The sequence below is a fragment of the Rhinatrema bivittatum genome, chromosome 9 (assembly GCF_901001135.1).
Source record: "Rhinatrema bivittatum chromosome 9, aRhiBiv1.1, whole genome shotgun sequence".
NCBI lineage: Eukaryota > Metazoa > Chordata > Amphibia > Gymnophiona > Rhinatrematidae > Rhinatrema > Rhinatrema bivittatum.
Window position 1 is genome coordinate 213,435,993 of NC_042623.1, and position 23,695 is coordinate 213,459,687.

A 23,695-nucleotide genomic window follows, 5' to 3' on the forward strand; every position below is an offset into this window, starting at 1 on the left:
TGCAGGTTTTTTTTCTGATGTCTGCTTTTAACTGCCAGGTTGTTGATGCCATTATTGAAACGCTCTGAATACCTAACAATTGCGTGTGTTGCCACACCCTTTTAGTCTCTGCACCTTTCGGTGTGCGTCCTTTCCATGCACCCTGTATTCGTTCTGCTCTTATCCATGAAGGTGGGAGGGAATCCATGCCACATGTATTATTTATCCTGATATTTCATCTGAGAGTTCTGCAGACAATTAGCGAGCCAGCAGGCATCCTCCCTGAGCACACCGTGGACTTGGAGCATGCCGTAAAGATCTGCAGACACCCTTGGCTCAGTGTTGCTGATGGCTGTTAGCACAAATGTAATCATGGAGACTTTTTATTAGCATTGGAAGACTTGAACGTTTTGTAAAGTATAGGGGCTTTGTCACTATGTTCCTCATTAGCATTTTAGCCCTTAGACTTTTATATTCGATAACCGTGAGCTCCAAGGTGCCATCTCTGCTGCTCCTAGGCTGCTGAGCGGTAAATGCTAACGTGCGTGTTTCCTTGGGGATAGGGGAGGGAATAACGCTGCAGATTCTGAAGGAATAACTGCATTGTTTTGTTTTTTTTGTGGGGGACCAGGGCAGAAGGTTTGGCAGTCTTAAGAGGAGGAGAATACCTCACTATATATGTATATTTCACTCCCTGTTTCACAGAATTGGCAGAAAAATAACAATTTTAAATATGACTCTTGCAGTGCTGCTCAGTTTTTTCCCAATTTGTATTTGTGCATCCACTTCTGCTTTATGGAATTTGTTTCTATTGATTTAAAAGCAAGAGTGAGAAGGGAGCTCTGGAGTGTGGTACAGCAGGTTCTCCAGGCGGTGGCAGGGCATGGAGCATTGTGTGTCTGCAGATCTTAATACCTTAGTGCAAGGGCCAACTCCGGCCCTCAACAGCCACACTCAGGCCTGCTTTCATGATATCCACAATGAATGTGCATATTTGTATGCACTGCCTCCACTATATGTGAATATATCTCATGCATATTCATTATGGATATCCTGATAATAAGGTCTGTTTAACTTTGTGGCCCTTGAGGACTGACGTTTGCCACCCCTGGTCTAGTGGTTAGAGACTGGGCTGAGAAGCAGCAAAGCCAGGCTTCAAATCCCATTTCTTCTGACCTAGAATAAGTCACCTTACCCTCCTGTGCCTTAGGCACCCACTTAAATTGTAAGCTCTCTAGGACAGGAACCTACCTACTGTACCTGTATTTTTGTAGATTGCCTTGAGCACAGTTTTGGAAAGTGAATAAATATTAAGGTCCTACTTAAGCCTTCCCATTCTGAGAAAATAATTTTAGGGAATAAGACTCTAAATTGCAGAAAGTATGTATGATTTATGGTTTTCATTTAGTGAATCTGTGAGCAGGATGCATTTTTTTCTACTGTTAATACATTAAAACTCCGAGGCTTGCAAAGATTGTCTTGCACTCTTGTTTTAAACTGGTAGTTATTGCCTACTTCTCAGGCCACACTCACTGTTCTGGTTTCCAGGATATCTTCAATGAAGAATGCAAGGGATATATTTGCATATCACTGAGTCATATTGGTATATACAGATATATCTGATACATAGTCATTATCAATATCCTAAAAACCTAATTAGGCAGGAAAACTCGAGAACAGGGTTGAGAACCATAGATTTAAACCATAGAACAGCTGTGTTGATAAAGATATGCTTATTTCTTTATCCATGTATGGGTGTAGAATAACATATTTTGTTAAAATTAAGAAGTTGGTGGGTGTGCTATGTCTTACATGTATTAAAACCTTTTTAAAGATAGTTTGGATTATTTTTGGATAAAAACATTTTGTAATAGAAACAACCTCCTCTATTCTTCACTTTTGAAGCTCACCAGACAAGAGAGGCCATATGGCTTATTCTGCTTTCATTTTCTCTGTTTTACTATTTATTTCTGCCGGGAGCTCTTAATTTGGCCTTTAAAAAAACAAACAAACCACATTCATAAGTGTGGTCTATCATTTGGATTCTTGCTACATGGGTTCTTGACTTCTCTTTGTCTCTGACACTCTATCAGGCCGATGCAATATCGGCTCGCATAAAACTGGCACTCATGATTGAGCACCCACTCCTAACGCATGCTGATCAACCTCTCCGGGGCTCCCGGTGCAATATGCAAATGAACTGTCCCTAGCATCTCCGCACCATGATATTAAATCGGAGGAAGAATTTTCTGCTTTTCTGTTCACTTTTTGGGCTCCTCAAAACTTAATGCCTGCTCTGGGGCAGGCATTAATTGAGGGTAAAAATGTGTGCGTTCGGCACACTTTTTTTTTTTTTTTGCATCGGGGGAAATAGCTAATAGCCTCATCAACATGAATTTACGTGTGATGAACACTATTAGCTACGCACGTTTTGGACGCGCTAACCCCTGTTTTGCATTGGGGGTTATGAATGCAATCCAGTTGTGTGTTGAGCTGTGCGCTGTGGCCAGCGCACGGTATTGCATTGGCCTGTATGTGAGTGCAGATGAATCGCTTTGTTTCTCAGTGCCTCTGGGTTCAAGATGTAAAGAAAGGGTTTCTATTAATTTGTTTTCTTCATCAACGAATCATTCTTATTTATGAACTGCACACACTTCCCTGAGGCGTGGGTGACCTTCTGGATTTATACATTTCTGTGGCATTCATGTTTCCACACCTAGCAAACAGTTTCTTAAATAGCATTCTCCGAAATGGTTGGCATAGGAGAAAATAAATAACCGGGTCGAGGCACACGTTTGCAGAGGACAGTAGCAGGGTGAATTCTTTGAGGTAGTAGAATGTGATTTTTGACTGGCAGCTGAAGGTGGATCCAGTCTGACTTGCAGTGTATGGAATTCTGCAGATGTGATAGGGCACAAAACAAATGCAAAATACAAGCATAATGCTGAAAATGTTGCGGCTGGATTTTTTCTTGGCTGAATTTGTTTTTTTTCTGAACTTCCGGTAGGAGTTATATATTTTTCTTGATATGGAGCTATAAAAGAAGATGAGCAAAGAGAACACAATCCAAAAAATACCTACGGAAATGTAGTTTGAAACCTTATGCCACTGTATACCAAGTTCACTCTTAAGTCCTGTACAGTTTCGAGAATGTTCTTCTGTAGGAGTTCTGTTAGTTAAAATCATGTTTGGAATTAATAAAATCATCATAATAGCCCATATGCCTCCAGAGAAGATCTTGCTGCAAGTAACGCTTTGGAAGAAGGAAGCAAGGAAAGGTTTTACAATTTTATAGTACCTGTCAAAACTTATCAAGCCCAAGAATATAATTCCAATGTACATGTTGAGATAAAAAATCACAGCAGAAAACCGACATACGACCACACGCATTTGCCATGGCCCATTGTCCAAATCATTGACAAACTTGAAGGGGAACGTAAAAGTCATTAGCAGGTCTGCTATGATGATATTCTTGAGATACACAACAAAGCTTCTGTTGCTAGAAATGTGGAAGAAAATCCAGGCAGCCGGGCCATTGAGCAGGATTCCTCCAATGAAGATGAGGCCGTATGCCAATGGCAAGATTTGCTTGGTTATAGTAGTGCTGGGAATGCATTTGTGGGAGATGTTTGCACTAGAATTGATGGTATCTGAAAAATTCATTTTGTTGGTCCTAAAAACAGATAATGAAATGCACATAAAGCAACATTCATCAAACAGTTATACACAAACATAAACAAATAAGATTAAAAAAATGAATCAAATAGATCCAGTGTAGATGGTGAACAAAACAGATAAGGACCAGAAAGGGGATGGGGGCGGTGTTAATCATCTGGTTGGAATGAAGCAAATTACATTCAGGGACAGTAAGTATTTCTCTGTCCCCAGAGGGTTTACAATGTGCTTAAGTGATTTGGCCAGGGTCACAAAGAGCATCAGTGGGATTTGTATCGTGGCTTGCACTAGGCTACGTCGTTAAGGATGGATGAGCAGAAGACATTGCAGGAGGAATAAGAAACTTGCTTTCTTTTGTATACTAATATTGTTTATGGTTTATGGGAGTGCTGGTACTGTTGTAAAGCGTTTTATATTGCACCTGAATGGCTATTGAGATGCCTTACAGTTTCTACTAAGCTCCTCCTTCCAGTTGGAAGAGATCAAGAAGCTGATGTACTACAGTGTAGTACAAATTGCTTTAGCTTGATTTCACTGAGGTGTAGATATTTTTTTTTTTTGCATGCTTGTGTTTGCAAAATTGTTTTACAGGTAATTAGGCTATGTGTTCATAGCTAATGAAGAGCCTTGAATAATTTTGTATTGTAGTCACTCATCAATGAATTAAAATAAAATTTTGCAAGTGTAAACTAAATGTGAAAAATATCTATTTGCAAAGCAAACAGTAAAATTTCATGCACTGTGAGGGGGAAATAGTATTCATTATTCCATTTAATATGTACTGTTTGCTCTTTGTACGATTTGTAATCCTGGGGGAATTCTGCGCAAAAAAACTTAAAATTCTGCAAACTTTATATTGGTCAAAATAACACAATTTACCTGACAGTCTTTAAGTAATTACATTTTAAATTAAAACAGAAATTAAATAAAAACAGAAAAAAGTTATTACTTAAACATGCAAAATTTTAAACATTTTGAGTTGAATTTCCATAGAAATTCACTGTGAGAGTGTCCCTTCCACTCGCTCTCCCTACTTCCCTGGCCACTTCCCCTCTCAGGCCCCAACTCCTCTACCTGCCAGTATCTCTCCCCTCCACCTCTAGGCTCAATCCCTTCCACTCTATCTCCAGTCCCAGAGCTTGACCCTGTTCCCAGTACTGCCCCTCACACAGGCTACCTCTGTCCCTCCCTCTCACACACACACATGCTCCCTCTCTCTAGTACACATACACACCCCCTCATACAGGCTCCCTCACTCTCTCTCGCACACACACATCCCCTCATACAGGGTCCCTCTCTTTTGCATACACACCCACACAAGCTCCCTTTCTCTCTCATGCATACATCCTCACACAGGCTACCTATGTCTCTCTCACGCATCCCTTCACATAGGCTCTCTCTCTCACACATACACAATCCCTTCACACAGGCTAGCACCCTCACATACACACAAACCCTTTTTCATACACACGAGCTTCCAATCTCTCACACACATACACTCCTTCACAATCTCCTCATATAGGCTCCCTCTCTCTGGCACACACACTCAAGCACCCCCGCTGCTCTCTCTCACCCTCCCCACTCCCCTCCCCATTCCTCTCTCCCTCCTCTCCCCCTCCCTTCTCTCATACCCCCTCCCCCTTCTCTCTCACACTCACACACACCCCTCTCTATACACATTCACTCTCACCGTGGCCTTCATCTTTGCCACAAGCAGAGCACAACACGCGGGACGCTCATCTTTGCCGCAAACGGCATGTGCTCCATTCGCAACATGCCAGGGTGTCCTCTGCCATTTTCTATGCAGAATTTATCAATTCTGTGCAGGGGGGGGGGGAATTCTGTGCAAATTCTACACTCTACAGTAGCGCAAAATTCCCCCAGGACTAAGCATCGTTCATCAGAATGCGATATGGCGTTAATGCACACATTAACATCATAACGCATGCGATAATAATACTATCGCATGGCGTGAATGCAGGTTTTTGGAAGGGGCGGTATTAGGGAGGGGGTTTGGTGGGATTAATTAAAATGAGGGGCAATATTGCACCGTGCGATAGCATAACTCATGCTGTTGCACGGTTTTAACGCTGGAAATAACTGCACCTTTTTTCCTGGCATTAAGCTGTGTGATATGCCTGAAACGGACTTAAAGCAATTCGCGATAAATTTTGCAAATTGCATTTTACCATTTCTGGGCTTGGGGGGGAGAGAGGGGGAGGAGAGGAGTAGAGTGAAATGGAGAGAGAGAGAGAGCCTCTGGGGAAGCCTTCACAGTATTCAACTATTTATATGTAGGGATGTGCATTCGTTTATTACGAATTAGGCAATTTCATTCGGCCTGGTTTGGGGGACCCGAATCCTGAAACGGATTTTTTGCGAAATTCAGGAAAAATTTGTTTTTCGGGTTAGCGCTGGGGGAGGGGCACATTTATTAAAAAAAATCCCAACCAAACCCAACCCTTCAAATTTACTTAATTACAATCCCCCCCACATCCTGATCCCCCCCCCCAAGACTTACTGAAAGCCCTGGTGGTCCAGCGGGGGTCCCGGGAACGATCTTCCGCTCTCGGGTCATCTGGCCTGCCAGGAATCAAAATGGCACCGGTGGCCCTTTGCCCTTACCATGTGACAGGGGCTACCGATGCCATTGGTCGGCCTCTGTCACATGGTAGGAGCAATAGACGGCCGGCGCCATCTTAGAAAATGGCGCGGGCCATCCATTGCTCCTTCCATGTGACAGGGACCGACCAATGGCACCGGTAGCCCCTGTTACATGATAAGGGCAAAGGGCCACGGCACCATTTTGATTAGAGACAGCTGACGGCCCGAGAGGGAGAGATTGCTCCTGGGACCCTGCTGGACCATTAGGGCTTTTAGTAAGTCTTGGGGGGGGGGGGGATCGGGATGGGGGGTTTATAGTTAAGTAAATTTGAAGGGTTGGGGTGGGTTTTTTTTTTCCGGTTTGTTTTGGCGAAAATTGCCAAAAAAAAAATAAAAACGACCCGTTGGAAAACAAAGTTTTCCACGAAGCGCCCGATCCAACAGATTAAAACGAAGCACATCTCTATTTATATGCCTATAGGAGGGCCAGCTAATAGCTCGAATTGAGGTGGTGGTTTAGGAGCCAGTTTTACATGCAGAGTGAGACATACGAACAGCATAGTACACCTCGTGAAGATTTGAAGTCATCTCACAAAGATGAGATTTCTACTATGTTATCTCAGCCTAGCTTGATGGTACCCTATTATAGAGTCCATCAAGCCCTAGTTAGTGCTTAATGGACTCTATAACAGAACTCTATAACAGTGTCCCCTAAACCCACAGGACACTCAGTAGGGAATGTTCTGGCAAGGGAATTATTTCCTGCTGTGTTGCACTTCATTATTTTCTTTGTGATATTCTATATCTTTCTACTTTAGGTTCTGGGTTTTAGGATTTTGCAAAAAAATTAAAAGGAAACAAACAGTTCTTCGGGAATTGTGAAATAACATAATCTTTTATTAGATTACATGCTTTTCCATCACACACATTGAGTGTGATACAACATTTTAAGACACCTAAAATATTAAATATATACAATGATAAATGTACCATAAAACATCATATACCGTATATAAATCACAATACAGTAAATACAATAGCATATCACTTACCTCTGTTATTAGTATGTTAATTGTTTAATGTTTGGTGGTTTACAACTTGTCTTCACAGTTCGTTAAACCTATAAAGAATATAATTTAATGGGACTGAATGATATTTTGTAAGTCAGCTTACTGTGTGTTATAATCCACTGTAGCATTTTTCCAATGGTCCCTGTTGTAGCTTTCTCTGATATGCCATAAAATAACAGTAATCATATTTATGATTGGTCATACATCATAAAAGGAGAGAACTAAATAAGAGCTTTTATGTGGTTACAATATCACTTTCTCGAATAGCTTACAGCCTAAACTTGAGGACAAAATTGCACAGTGATCTGTAGGTAGAGGAGCTGAATCTCCAAGTTTACTGCACTATGACTTTTTAAATTCAGTGCTACATTGCCAGACGTGTATGTCGCTAAGCTTTTTTTGCGAGAGGAAGAGTATGTATCCTCATTAAATCTTTCTAGTACGATCTGATGTCTCCGTTCGTTATGAAATTAAGGCTAACTAGCAAAGGTTTTGACCTAACATCCAGCCTCTTAGGTCATCGTGGACTTACTGTAGCCTGGTGGCACTAACGTGGTTGGTTTCTAGGGAGTTGTAACCTGCTAGTGCTAACCTGGCTATCCCATGGCCTACAGTATCTCTGGGTTGTGCTTTCTTTCTCTGCCTTTTGTTTTGTCTTTATCTCCTCTCCTCTTGTAAGAGTGAAAGGGGGTTGTTTGCAATACTGCTACCTTCCAGCCATATTTCTAGCACTGTCATAGACGATGACAACCAGATGAGGATCATTTGCCCTTCTAATATGCCCAGTTATATCATAAACACCAGTTGATCTCTGGCTCTCCTCTTACCTCTGTTATTGTGGTTCCTTTGTGCTTATCCTAAGCCTTTTTGAATTCTCTTATTGTGTCTTGTCTTCATTGGGAGGCTATTCTATACATCCACTACCCTTTCTGTGAAGAAATATTTTCTGATGCTGCTCCTCTGTCTACCTCTTTGGAGTCTCATACTGTGACCTATTTTTCTAGAGCAGGGGTGCCAACTCTGGTCCTTGAAAGCCACAATCAGGCCAGATTTTCAGGATATCTATAGTGAATATGCATAATATAGATTTGCATAGAGTGGAGGGCAGTACAAGCAGATCTGTGTCGTGCATATTCATTGTGGATATCCTGAAAATCAGGCCTGGTTCACAAGGACTGGAGTTGCCACCTCTGCTCTAGAGCATTCTTTCATCTGAAAAAGGTTTTTCTTGTGCCCAGTTTATATCTTTGTGGTATTTGACTTTCTTTACCATATCCTCCTATCTCTTCTCTCCTCTAGGGTAAACTTATTTAGATCCTTACTTCATAAGAACATAACTGCCATACTGGGTTAGACCAAAGGTCCATCAAGCCCAGTATTCTGTTTCCAACAGTGGCCAATCCAAGTCACAAGTCCCTGGCAGGATTCCAAGGTGTAGAGTCCATGCAGCTTATGCCCAGCGATAAGCAGTGGCTTTCCCCAAGTCTACCTGATTAATAACTGTTTGACTTTTTCTTCCAGGAGCTTGCCAAACCTTTTTTGACTCCAGCTATGTTAATTGTCTTTACCATATCCTCTAACAATAAATTCCAGAGCTTAATTGTGTGTTGAGTGAAGAAGTATTTTCTCAGATTTGTTTGAAATGTGCTACTTACTAAGGAGTTTCCCCTAGTCTTTTTGAGGTCCATATTCAAAAGCATTTAGCCAGCTACATGAATATTTGGGTACTTATCTGGCTAAATTCTAGCCAGCTACTAAGCTAACTGGATAGAATTTAGCTGGCTAAGTTAGGGTCATTCCAGGAGTGTAACTGGGGGGAGTTCAGTTAGCCAGTTAAGTTATCTGATATTTGGGTTAGCCGGATGACTTAGTTGGCTGAGTCTGGTCGGATCAAAGAGGTGTCCTATTGTTACGCGGCTATAGTTAGTCGGCTATATTCAATAATGCAGTTTCACTATTGAATATTCTTCCAAAGTTAGCCAGATAAGTTTATCAGGTTTACTTTGTTAGCCAGATTGTGTCTGAATATGGACCTCTTTATTTTTTGAAAGCGTAAACAACTAATTTGCTTTACCCATTTCATTTCACTCATGATTTTATAGACCTTTGTCATATTTGCCCTTTGCTGTCTCGTCTTCAAGCTGAACAGCCTTGCCTCTTTAGCTTCATAGGAGAACAGTCCATTCTTTTTAAAATTTTGGTTGTCATTCTCTGAACCTTTTCTGCTGTATCTTTGAGATATGGTAACCAGAATTGCACATAGTACTCCAGATATGGTCACACCATGGAATGATAGAGGTATTATGATATTCTCCATTTTTATTCTCCAGTCCTTTCCTAATAATTCCTTCCATTCTATTTGCTTTCTTGGCCACCACTGCACATTGAGCTGAGCAGTGACTCCTAGTATGAAACAACACTGTGTAACTACAGTTTGGATTACTTTTTGCTATGTGCATTACTTTGCATTTGCCCACGTTCAATTTCATCTGCCATTGGGAGACTAGGCATCCAGTTCTCATAAGGTCTGCAATTTCTCACAATCTGCTTATGATTTAACAACTTGTAGTAATTTTGTGTTTTCTGCAAATTTGATCACCTCACTCGTTCCCTTTTCCAGATCATTTATTAAAAAGCAGTGGTCCCGGTACAGATGCCTCAGACACTCTACTGCAGAGCTTTCCAAAGTGTGTGTCGCGACACTTTGGTGTGTCGCCTGAGGTGTGCCGCGCAAGCCCGGTGCACGTGACACACCGGCAAGTGGGAGCCAATGCAGCCGCCAGTGGAGCTCATCCCACTGGCGGCTGAGCAGTAAAATATCGCTGGCAGGAAGATCGGCAAGGCCGTGGTGGAGCTCACCTCACCACGGCCCGAAGAAGAAAAAGGTCATGTCGAGACGTGCAGGTGCTCCTCCTCCTTCCTGCCCATGCGGCCCAGGAAGAAAAATGTTGCCGGAGCCGCACGGGCAGAAAGGGGGAGGAGCGTCAGCCGCGTCCAGAAGAGGAGCAGCAGCGGGGAGAGAAGAGGAGGAGGCCCGGAAGTAGGGTCGCCGCCGCGATCGGCCCGAGAAGATCAGGGCCGCTGCAGAGCCCATCCTGCAGCGACCCGTGAAGAGGAGGCCCAGAGGTAAAAGAGCGGCTGAGGGCCCGTAGAGTGCGTGTGTGAGGTGAGTTGAACGATTGTGTGCGTGTATGAGGTGAGTTGAGCGATTGTGTGCGTCTGTGAGCTGAGTTGAGCGATTGTGTGCGTGAATGAGGTGAGTTGAGCGATTGTGTGCGTCTGTGAGCTGAGTTGAGCGATTGTGTGCGTGAATGAGGTGAGTTGAGCAATTGTGTGCGTCTGTGAGCTGAGTTGAGAGATTGTGTGCGTGTATGAGGTGAGTTGAGAGATTGTGTGTGGGAGTGAGGACCTGAATGTTTGCAGAGACAGCATGTGAGAGAGTGTGTGTGTGTGTGTGAGAGAGAGACAGCATGTGACAGTGAGAGCCTGTGTATGAATGATTGTATGAGAGAGAGCATGTGACAGTGAGAGTCTGTGCTTGAGCAAGACAGCATGTGGGAGTGAGAGAGAGCCTGGGTGTGTGAGAGTCAGACAGCATGTGCAAGAGAGAGACTGTATGAATGATTGTATGAGAGAGAGCCTGTGAGTGTGTGAGAGAGAGAAAGTATGTGAGAATGAGAACCTGACTGAATGTTTGAGGGAAGAAGATAGATGGAGAGAAAAGAAATAGAAAAAAAGACAATATGAAAGGAATTGGCAAAAAAATAAGAAAGGGGAGGTGGAACAAAAAAGCCTGTGACCAACCGATTAGAAAACTAAGATCAGACAGCAAAGGTAAAAAAAAAAGAAATAAATTACTTTTTACTGATTGGCACATGTAATCTTTGGTAATGTGCAAGAGTAGCACTTTCTCTATGCTGATTTCACAATGTACGAGATCAACATGGAGGAAGTGGAAACCCACGGGTCCTGCACAGAGGAGGCAGCAGAATGGGCTTCAGTGCCAATAGCAGCAATCAGCGCCTCCCCAATAGCCATGCGGCAGCAGTGACAGTGGCAGCAGAGGAATGAGAGAGGCTCCGAGGTTGCTGGCAAAAGAAAGAGAGGGGGTTTGCCTTTAGTGTGTGCCTGCCTGAGGGTGTGTCTGTGTATCAGAATGTATGGGTGTCTTCCTGGGGTTTGTATGTGTGAGAATAGGTGCCGGCCTGTGTGTGGTGTATGTGTGTGTGAGAATGAATTGGTGCCTGCCTGGGGGTCTGTGTGTGTGAGAATGAATGTGTGCATGCCTGAGGGAGTGGTGTGAAATTGAATGGAAGCCTGCCTGGGGGTCAGTTTAAGTGTGTGAGAATGACTGGGAGCTTGCCTGGGTGTGTGTGTTTGTGTGTATGTGAGGAAGCCAGACAGAGTATGTATGAGAAAATCCAGGGGAGTAAGAGTTTGTGTGGGGGTGTGTGTGTGGAGGGAGAGAGAGTGTCTTAGAGCTTGAGAGTGTGTCAGTGTCTGTGAGAGCGAGAGGTTATGGTGGGTATAAGAGCATGAATGTGTATGTATGTGACAGTATATGTGTGAGAGAGAATGGAAATGTGAGTATGTGTGAGAGAGAGAGGATAACCTCCTAATCCTTGACAATGTCAGGGTGACTGGAAATCAAGAGCTCCCACGTATGGACAGCAGGGGCTTTTTAAAATCCTTATTAGTTTTAATTATTGGGTGTTATTTGATATATGTGCTGTTTTGAAATATTTTATTGGTGTTTAGGAAATTGTAAAAAATGTATATGATTTTAATGAATAGAAATTCTATTTATCAGTAGTTTTAAAATATTCTTTTATTAGTATGGTTTTACTATTATAACTGATGCTTTATGTTTCTTGATTTTATTTGTTTTATGAGGAATGATGGTTCTGTTTTTCCATTATTAATACACAGTCTGGCTTCTTGGGGTTTCCATTTCAGTTTTTGTCTAATTTGTGCTCCTTTATTTTGTATTCTTTATTTGGTGAGGGTCTGTCTCTGCTCTGTGTGTGTGACCATGATGAGAAATTCGCTAGCATAGGGATCTATAGCAATTGTTTCCTCAGTAGGTGGTGTATTGGTATTCTAGGACCCAGTATAATATTTACCCTTGCTTTTTCACAGGTAGGGTTATTGTTGTTAGAGTCCTTGGTGTTATTACTGTTATGTTATGATGGGATTGCAGTATAGATTTTGAGTGTCTTTTTTTTTTGCGAGGTTTTATTTTCGTTCACAATGTGCCTGGCAGTGGAAGGTGTTTGTGCTGCTGTTACTGTGAGGTGACACCAGAATTTGAAAACATCTTTTAGTATGATGAGATGTAAGGGAAACATTCAAGCTCATTGTTTGGGGGAATTTCAGTGGATGCACAGAGTTACAGAACTGGAGGTGCAGGATTTATATTGACATTCTGTCCCTTCCTATAAATTCCAGTCTTCACTCTCATAGCCATATAGAATTAGTTGAATGAGGCTATCAAATAATTTTATAGTGTGAAACTGGCCAGCTTTTTAAAATTACGCAGAAGACCCTTTGGACTTTCTTATTAACACCAAATATTCAAATCTGTGTTCATCCCATCAAGCTCATATATCTCATTAAAGAGGTAAATTGAATAACACAATAACTTTGTTTTATTATTGTTACTCATAAATTATAACAATAACTAATCTTGGAATATTATATATTTTTAATATAAATGAAAGATTTTCACAAGATAGGTTGTGTCGTGAAACATTTTATTATGTATATATTTAAGGAAACATACATAAATTGTCGAAATACATTTTGTTCGTTTAACCTTTAACCTCTGGTTTGCTAGTAGACTGAATTACTGTGTCCCGAAATTATGTTTGTCTAAAAAGTGTGTCACCAACATGAAAAGTTTGGAAAGCTCTGCTCTACTGTTTATCTTTCTCCACTGAGAAAATTGACCATTTAATCCTACTCTGTTTCCTTTTTTTTTTAACCAGTTCGCAGTCCACAATAGGATATTGCCTCCTACCCTTGACTTTTTAAATGTTATCAGGGATCTCTGAGAAACTCTTGAAAATCCAAATACACCATATCCACTGGCTTACCAATATTCACATGTTTATTAACTCTTTCAAAAAAATGTAGCAGATTGGTGAGGCAAGACTTTCCTTATGTAAGTCCATGTTGGCTTGTCACGTTAAACTATGTCTGTCTATATATTCTGTAATTTTGTTCTTTAGAATAGTTTATATGGTCTTTCCTTTCACTGATGCTCACTGATATATAGTTTCCCGGATTATGCCAGAGCCTTTTTTTAAAGATTGGCATTATATTGGCCACCCCTCCAGTCTTCAGGTGCAATAAACTATTTTATTGATATGTTACTAATTACTAGTAATCAGAGGCATACTAAATGAGGGGGGGGGGGAACAAGTGGGGTGGTCTGCCCCAAGTGGCAACAGGGGGAGGAGTGCCATTGCTGCCGGCAGGAAGATCCTGCAGCGGCGTGGAACAGTGATGTGGCGGGGGAAATCCCACCAGCAAAAGCAAGGACTTGCAGCAGTAGCAGAGGCCAGCGGCGCTGTCAGCATTTCCTAGAGCCAGCAGCAAAGAACAGGCCCTGCATTTCTGCTGGTGCTTCTGGAGCCAGCGGCTGAAAAAGAGGCCCTGCGGTGCCAACAGCAACCGAAGAAGGGAGAGAATGGCCCTGTGAGCGTAAGTGCCGGTGTGTGTGTGTATGAGACAGTGAATGTATAGAAGAGTGAGTGTGTGTGTGTACGCCTGTGTGTGTGTGTGTATATATATATATGTGTATGTATATGTGTGTATGCTACATACATCTGACACTATACCTACTAAAGCACTGCTGTCCATTCCATATATCATCGCCAAACCATTAGCAAACATAATTAACTGCTCCATCTCCATTGGCAAAGTCCCCGACACTAAAACACGCTGTGGTCAAACCCCCTCCTCAAAAAACCCATCCTTGACCCCAAGGACCCTTTCAACTACCGTCCCATCTCTAACCTGCCATTTATAGCTAAAATCATGGAAAAGGTAGTTAATGCCCAACTTATGGATTACCTTGACACCCACAATATTCTTCACCCGTCCCAATTTGGTTTTTGGAAGCATTTCAACACTGAAACGCTATTACTCGCTCTCTCAGGTACCCTCCTCAGAGGCACAGATCAAGGCCATCAGTATATCCTTGCCCTCCTTGACATCTCCTCGGCTTTTGACACCATCAGCCACCACCTCCTCCTCTCTCGTCTATCAGAAATAGGCATCTCAGGTTCAGCCCACCTCTGGTTCAAATCCTACTTAACCAACAGATGATACACTGTAAAAATAGGAAATTCCGAATCCTCCCATATCCCTCTCTCCCAAGGCATCCCACAAGGCTCTTCACTTTCCTCCACCCTTTTCAACATTTATCTGCTACCCCTCTGCCATCTCCTCTCTGACCTAGGTCTCAAGTTTTTCATATATGCTGATGATGTCCAAGTACTCATACCTATACAAGAATCCATTACCAACTCCTTAAAATTCTGGGAGAAATGCTTATCCTCCATAAACACCCTCCTCACGAACCTCCACCTATCCCTTAACACTACTAAAACAGAGCTGCTCGTCATATCTAACCCACAGAACCCTAGGCTAGCCCCCTCAAGCAACTCCTCACTCAGTTTGTCCTCTTTTCAGCCATTTGTACGTGACCTCGGTGTCATGATTGACCAACACCTGAATTTCAAAAAACACATCAACCCAGTCCTCAAAGAAGGTTTCTTTAAGCTTCATGTTATGAAGAAACTCAAACTTCTACTCCACTCAAATGATCTCCGCACAGTCATTCAAGCGACCATCTGCCCAAAAATTGATTATTGTAACTCCCTTCTCCTGGGTCTCCCGTACGCCACCATAAAACCACTTCAAATGCTACAAAATGCGGTAGCCAGATCCTCACTAACACCCACAAATCCGACCATATAATCCCCGTCCTCAAAGAACTTCATTGGCTCCCTATACCTTCTCAGATCCTCTGTAAAACTCTTACCATTATCCACAAAACATTATACAATCACAACTCCAACTGGCTCGAAGAGCCACTGCACTTCATCCTCCACAACCGCCCCACTAGAACATCACACAAAGCTTCCCTCCACACTCCCTCCCTCAAGAACGCTCACCTCACCTCCACGAGGGAGCGAGCTCTCTCAGTTGCAGGACCCTCCCGTTGGAATGCTCTTCCCACAGAACTCCGCACCAAACCATGCCAGAATAAATTTAGAAAAAAGATGAAGACCTGGTTCTTTAAGCAGGCATTCCCAGCATAGGTCGTCCAGCCCCCCACTCTTTCCGCCATGCTATTTTCATTATGCTATATATCATTTCATCATAATGGCAATTACAATTATGTTAGAACCTTGCTTATTATTATCCTCACTACATTAGATAATTTTATATATTCATGATCTCATTAGATATTCATGATCATGCTATAGATATTTTATTACTTTTATTGTTGTATATATAATTCATTGTAAATGTTAATTGCATGCATTGTGCCAATTCGCACTCTATGCCCTTGCATTGTTAATCCCCCCTCCTGTTCTTCCTACCCCCACTGTTTCGCTGTATTTCTCTGTTCCATGTAAACCGATATGATGTATCCACGAATGTTGGTATAGAAAAATTGTTAAATAAACAAATATATATATATATATATATATATATATATATACACATACACACACACACACACACATGAGGGGGTGTCTCTATGTGCCTGTGTGTGTATGTGAGACAGGAATCATGTGTGAGAGAGAGATGGAGGAAACATGTGCATTTTTCTCTTTCACACAGACACACACACACTCAAGCTCCCTCTGTCTCTCACGAAGCGCGTATGTGAGAGAGAGGAATAATATTTTGTTTGTGTATCTGTGTGTGTACCCCAGTTCACGACAATCTCAGGGTGACAGGTATGGAGAGTGGGGGATTTTAAAAATCCTTATTAGTTTTAATTACTGTGTGTATTTGATGTCTGATGTTTTGAAATATTTTATCAATGTTTAGGAAATTTTAAAAAATTTGTACAGAAGCTTCTAATTATTGAATATTCTATTCATCAGATGTTTTGAAATGTATTTTGTTTAGTGTGGTTTTACTATTCTGATTGATTTATATTTCTTGATTGTATTGTTTTGAGGAATAGTGATTTTCTGCTTTTCCATTGTTGCACTGCATACAGAATCTGGCTTGTGGTTTCCAGTTCAGTTTTTGTCTGCATGTGTGTGTGTGAGAGCGATGGAGGAAGCATGTCTGTGTGAGAGAGAAAAACACAGAGGAAGTGTGTGTGTCTCTCTCTCTCTCTGTCTCTCACAAAGCATGCATGTGCGCATATGAGAGAGAGGGAGCATATTGTGTGTGTGTGCGCATACGTGCTACCAGTCTACAATGATCTTAGGATGACAGATATGGAGAGCGAGAGATTTTTAAAAATAGTTTTAATTATTGGCTGTTATTTGATGTCTGCTGTTTTGAAATATTTTATCGGTTTAGGAAATTTTTAAAAATTTGTATAGGAGCTTCTAATTATTGAATATTATTCTATTCATCAGCTGTTTTGAAATATATATTTTTAGTATGGTTTTACTATTCTGATTGATTTTTTATATTTCTTGATTGTATTGTTTTGAGGAATAGTGATTTTCTGCTTTTCCATTAGAACATTTATTTATTTATTTATTTATTTATTTATTTATTTATTTAATATTTATTTCTATACCGGACTTCACAAATAGAATTCACATCAGGCCGGTTTACATGGAACTTAGGGGATAAACAAGTGTAACCAAACAAGAAGGCTGAAACAAGCAAAGTTACATAAAACAAGGGCATTGAACTTGGGGGCTAAAGTAGCCAGGAAGAAAGGTAGAGCGGAATTAGCAACACATAAATAATATAAAACGGGTTATGAGATTAGTAATTATCTCATTCCTTGGGCTGAGTCCGAAGTGTCATTTTGACTAGGGGAAGGCTTGGAGGAAAAGCCACATCTTCAGTTTTCTTCGAAAAGTATGAAGGCAAGGTTCCAGTCTTAGGTCAGTCGGTAGTCTGTTCCAGAGGACAGGGCCTGCTGTGGAGAAGGAACGATCTTTGGTGGTTTTTAGACGGGTGTATTTTGTGGGTGGGACTTGAAGGGTTCCTTTATAAGCTTCTCTGATGGGTCTTTCGGACGAGCGGTGTTTGAGAGGGTTCTGAAGGTCTAGTGTGAGCTGTTGGTGGATAGATTTGTGGATTATAGTGAGAGCTTTATATAGAATTATATTTTATTGGCAGCCAATGTAAGTTTCGAAGGATGGGGGTAATGTGAGCACGGTGGTTGGTATTAGTTAGGATTCTGGCTGCTGCGTTCTGGAGCATTTGTATGGGTTTTGTGGCTGAAATGGGAAGCCCCAGGAGTAAGGCATTGCAGTAGTCTGTTTTTGTTTTCATGCAATACTGGGTCAGACCAATGGTCCATCAAGCCCAGCATCCTGTTTCCAACAGTGGCCAATCCAAGCTATAAGTACCTAGCAAGTACCCCAAAACTAAGTTTATCCCATGCTAGTAATAGCAGTGGCTATTTTCTAAGTCAACTTGATTAATAGCAGGTAATGGACTTCTCCTCCAAGAACTTATCCAAACCTTTTTAAAACCCAGCTATACTAACTGCACTAACCAATCCCCTAGCAACAAATTCCAGAGTTTAATTGTGCGTTGAGTGAAAAAGAACTTTCTCAGATTAGTTTTAAATGTGCTACATGCTAACTTCATGGAGTGCCCCCTAGTCCTTCTATTATCTGAAAGTGTAAATAACCGATTTACATTTACCCGTTCTAGACCCGTTCTAAACCTCTCATGATTTTACACACCTCAGCCATCTCTTTTCCAAGCTGAACAGTCCTAACCTCTTTAGTCTATCCTCATAGGGGAGCTGTTCCATCCCCTTTATCATTTTGGTTGCCCTTCTCTGTACCTTCTCCATCGCAACTATATCTTTTTTGAGAAGCGGCAACCACAATTGTACACAGTATTCAAGTTGTAGTCTCACCATGGAGCGATACAGAGGCATTATAACATTTTCTGTTTTATTCACCAGTCCCTTCCTAATAATTCCTAATGTTCTGTTTGCTTTTTTGACTGCTGCAGCACACTGAGCCAATGATGTCCATGTATTAACCACTATAACGCCTAGATCTCTTTCCTGGGGTGTAGCTCCTAGTATGGAACCTAACATCGTGTAACTATAGCATGGGTTATTTTTCCCTATGTGTATCACCTTGCACTTATCCACATTAAATTTCATCTGCCATTTGAATGCCCAATTTTCCAGTCTCACAAGGTCCTGCAATTTATCACAATCCGCTTGTGATTTAATTACTCTGAATAATTTTGTATCATCTGCAAATTTGATTACCTCACTATTATTCCTTTCCAGATAATTTATATATTGAAAATCATGGGTCCCTGTACAGATTGCTGAGGCACTCCACTGCTCACCCCCCTCCACTGAGAAAATTGTCCATTTAATCCTATTCTCTGTTTCCTGTCTTTTAACCAGTTTGTAATCCATGAAAGGATATCGCCACCTATCCCATGACTTTTTATGTTTCCTAGAAGCCTCTCATGAGGAACTTTGTCAAATGCCTTCTGAAAATCCAAATACCCTACATCTACTGGTTCACCTTTATCTACATGTTTATTAACCCCTTCAAAAAAGTGAAGCAAATTTGTGAGGCAAGACTTGCCTTGGGTAAAGCCATGCTGACTTTGTTCCATTAAACCATGCCTTTCTATGTGTTCTGTGATTTTGATCTTTAGAACACTTTCCACTATTCTTCCTGGCACAGAAGTCAGACTAACTGGTTTGTAGTTTCCTGGATCGCCCCTGGAGCCCTTTTTAAATATTGGGGTTAGCCACCCTCCATTCTTCAGGTACAATGGATGATTTTAATGATAGGTTACAAATTTTTACTGTCTCACTGCTTACAGAATTTGGCTTGTGGTTTCCAGTTCAGTTTTTTCTGCATGTGTGTGAGAGAGAGAGATGAAGCATTTGTGAGAGACACGGAGAAAGCATGTGTGTATGTGACACTACAAGGATGTATGTGAATGTACAGTATTTTACCCCCCTGTATATATAGACTCTTCTCCTTGTTCCTTATGGACACAGCGTTCTGTGTCCCCTGTCTTCCTGGTCTCCCCTCCCTTGTTTTTTGTAATTTCTGTTAAGATTTATTTATTTATTTATTTATTTATTTATTTATTTATTTATTCATTCATTCATTCATTAATTTTCTATACTGATGTTGGTATATAAACCTTCATACCGGTTTACAATATTTCTTTAAAATAAAATGAAATATAAAATACAATTTTTCATAATAAAACAGAATACAATAAAGTTTAAACCAATCATAAAAAAAACTTCTATCATATAAATACTTAAAATAAAGTAAAATTACATAACAGTTCTCTGTAAACCGATATGATGTACCCACGAATACCGGTATAAAAATAAATAAAATAAATAAATAAATGTGAGAGAGGTACAGAGAGAGTGTGTATGTGTGTGTCTCACATGCATACATGCTCCCTCTGTCTCTCACCAAGCGTGTGTGTATGAGAGAGATGGAGCATATTGTGTGTGTGTGCGCATGCATACCCCCAGTATACAACAATCTTAGGGTGACAGATATGGAGAGCGGGAGATTTTTAAAATCCGTATATGTTTTAATTATTGGGTATTTGACGTGTCTGCTGTTTTGAAATATTTTATTGATGTTTAGGAAATTTTAAAATTATATTTTGGGGGGAGGGGGGTGCCAAAGAAGTATCGCCCCCAGGTGCCAAATACTGTAGGTACGCCTCTGCTAGTAATATACAAAATTACAGGCCGATTCAGTAAAGTCTGCGGGAGAGCAGGCGAACAGGCCACTCGCCTGTTCGCGTGATACAGTATTTAAATGAGGTCCAGCGGTAGAAACGGGCAAAAGGAGGCGCTAGGGACACTAGCGCGTCGCTAGCGCCTCCTTTTTGACAGGAGTGGCGGCTGTCAGCAGGTTTGACAGCCGATGCTCAATTTTGTCTGGTTTTCGACCCAACGGTCCCTGGCAGACTTCCAATTTTTTTTTTTTTTTAAACTTTCTTTACTCTTCAGGACCTCTGACTTAATATCACCATAATATTTCCCATGTGTGGCTTGGCTGCACATTTTACTTTCTGAATCGCGTGCGAATACCTAATAGGGCCATCAACATGCATTTGCATGTTGAGGGCGCTATTAGGTTCGGTGGGTTGGACGCGCATTTTCTGCCCCTTACTGAATAAGGGGTAAGGGAAAACACGCGTCCAATGGCAGGATAACATGCGCTCCGTCGGAGCGCACTGTACTGTATCGGCCTGATAGTAATGATGGCAGAAAAGGCCAAATGGTCCATCTAGTCTGCCCAGCAAGTTTCTTATGATAGTACCTGCAGCTCCGTGCAGGTTTCCCCATGTTTCTGTTGAGGGTAGTAAATGCCAAGCCTTAAGTTAAGGATAGTAATAATAATAGCAACATTTTTATGGGGTGAGCAGCCTTTATAATTCAGACAATGCTACTTATTTATTTATTTATTTATTTATTTATTTATTTATTTATTTATTTATTTATTTAGCATTTTTATATACCGACTTTCCAATAACAGAGTTACTGATCAATTCGGTTTACATTTTAACAGTAACATTGACAAGTAAATGTCTTACAATGAACAGGTCGATATAACTTGGATAAGTATATAAGGGGTTAATAACATTTTAAAAGATACTTGAACTTGAACTTGCTTTACTTTTGGACGGCTGTGGAAGCAGTCCTATGCTTTTTCACTAATGTCTGCATATCAGTATCTCGGACTTTAAAAATCATGGCCCAGTGTTGGCTGTTGTCTGAATCCAATTCCTCTTTCACCTCCACTGTTGAATCAGAGAGCGATGTTGCAGTTGTATCCAAATCATGGAAGCTAATTGGTTAAAGGGAGTAACTGCCACTCCATGCAGGTTATCCCCATATACCCGTTTCTTTATTTCCATGCTCTAGCCTTTAGGCATCCACAGTCTTTATCCCATGCCTTTTTGAATAAATTTACTGGTTTTGTCCTCACGGCTCTAGGGTGTATGTCATCTGGTCCAGGTGGTTTGCTACTCTTTAATTTGTCAGTTTGACCTATTATATCTTCCTGGTTAACCGTGATTTGTTTCAGGTCCTCCAAATCATCACCATTAAATACTGTTTATGGCACGAGAATGTCTTCAACATCCTCTCCTGTAAATATTCTGGACAGGTGGATGGTAGTTTACCCCCACCATACTTTTTCCCATCAGACATGGAATTTTAATCCCTACAGTTTCCACAGAGCATTTAGTCTCATGTAGGATCTTTATCCCTATCCTTGAGATACAATTTGTACCCTCATGCAAATTATATTGTAGTTCCAGGATGGCAAATATTGAAATACTAATTCTCATCTCATATAGTTGTGGGTGCAGGCTCTGTATCAGACTGTTGTCTAATCATTCAAACTGTGTTTCTGAGATCGGCTGAAGGAATCCATTTTATTACTAAGTGACATATCTTTTATTTCCTCCGAAGAATATAGCTTTACATCATCAGGGGACTACTGTAGGAGATGGACATGATGATCTGAAAATTTAGTACTGAAGTTAGCTGCAGGGTATATGAAGAGAACCAGGAAGGCACAACTGGGGAAAAGTGTCTGAAAATTCATAGTAAATAAAGTAAAATTTATATATATTGGTTCCTTTCAAATGAGTATTCTGTTGTGTTACATAATGGTAACGTACATTCATGGAACATCATTAACACAGGTATTAACTGATTTTGCTGGCGCTGAAGGTTTGCTATAACAGTGGCATTTATAAATGTATCTTTTCTCGTATTATCACTTTTTTTTTTTGTTTTTTTTTATTATTTTGCACATTTTAAACTGTAGGTAAGGGGGCATTTATGTGTGTGCGAGAAAGAGATGAAGCGTGTGTGTGTATTAGCGTGCAGTTATTTGCATGTCTTTTTGATGTGCTAAAAAAAAAAGGTTACACGGCCCTTTCCATTTCTCTTGTTACCCATTTATTTAAAAAGGTAGTCAATGTACAGAAATGCTAGAATATCAAACTTAATAAAGACAATTACCAGCATGCTCATCTTCCCCCCTTCCCCCCTACATAGCTCCCCATGCCCACCCCCTCCTTCCCCCTACCCTCCCCCACCCAACCCACTCCCTGTAATAAATCGACCATGTTTAATAATGCTTGATATAATTATATACCTGTAAAACTAGTTATCATGTTAAAATGCTTATTATGTTTATGTTGCAATGTTGCTATCTATTAACATCTTATCACCTTAGCCCCAAGTTATAATGTTATCTATGTTACAATGTATCAACGCTAAGACACCTTAGTCTTACCAGTTTTTCACGAGTTAGAATGTAAACCGATGTGATATTACCCAATGAATGTCGATATATAAAAACAAACAAATACATTAAAATCATTCTCTTTAAACTTGTGGAATTATCTGATAGGTACATCTGGCCCTGCAGTAATTCCCTTCTTGCAAAACCCCTGGAAAGGTCTCGGGGCTCTAGGTTGCAGTTAAGGATTTCACCATGTTTTCATATGTGACTAGCTCATTTTAAGCTTTGGAATATGTGAAGCAGGACCGAAAGGAGCATCCTGATAATGCACATAAGAATTCACATAGCGTCACCAGGTACGATTATAATCTTTGGGAGCAAAAAATTGAATTATTCAGCTTTTACGTAAGCAAGGCTTTTGATTTGCAACATCCAGCTTTAGAGACGTTATAAGTCAACTTACGTTTCTTTGTTGGCATAATCCTTCGTGTGCGGTAAGGAATGTATGGCTTCCATCACACTGTGTGACCTGCAGTTCTAAAACCCTTTTTCTTGGCTGCACTGGAGATCTTAGGAAGTGAATTGTTGAGAGAATGATCTGATGTCCCAAGCTAACTAAACTCTCTCAGCTGAAATAATTGGTGATCAGAATCAGCTTTAGCTTCTAACTTATTTCCTTTTCCTTGATACTACACAGCATGGCAGGGGCAGTGTACTTCTCAATAAAGTGCAAGTTTGATTTTGGTGATAGCAGTGCTGTCTTCCTGGAAAAAAAAAATGTGTTGGTATTCACAGGATGTGTTTTTTTTTTTTTTTTGAGGAACCACAGGGCAAATCAAAAGTTGCTGGTACATGGTACTGACAGGTACCCCTTGAAAAAAAGCCCTGCTTGAAAGTTAAGTGGAAAGGCAT

At 40.9% G+C, this 23,695-nt stretch overlaps 2 protein-coding genes across 7 annotated transcripts in view; one reads left to right on the forward strand and one right to left on the reverse strand.

Moving 5' to 3' along the window:
* MED12L (mediator complex subunit 12L) overlaps nt 1-23,695 on the forward strand; it is a 764,678-nt gene that overhangs the window by 290,749 nt on the left and 450,234 nt on the right. The gene's annotated exons all lie outside the window — the stretch shown is intronic.
* P2RY14 (purinergic receptor P2Y14) overlaps nt 1-23,695 on the reverse strand; it is a 63,328-nt gene that overhangs the window by 38,258 nt on the left and 1,375 nt on the right. Inside the window, exons 1-3 of one of the 6 annotated variants that reach the window (XM_029616039.1) lie at nt 23,247-23,501; nt 7,311-7,378; nt 2,349-3,652 (exon numbers count right to left, since the gene is read on the reverse strand). The exons of 2 other annotated variants lie outside the window; for them this stretch is intronic. In XM_029616039.1, the coding sequence (XP_029471899.1) occupies nt 2,617-3,642 (1,026 nt within the window). In that variant the 5' untranslated portion in view covers nt 3,643-3,652; nt 7,311-7,378; nt 23,247-23,501 and the 3' untranslated portion in view covers nt 2,349-2,616. Of the gene's footprint in view, nt 1-2,348; nt 3,653-7,310; nt 7,379-23,246; nt 23,502-23,695 lie in introns of those variants that run through there. 3 more of the 6 variants (XM_029616038.1, XM_029616037.1, XM_029616040.1) reach the window with 3 other exon arrangements.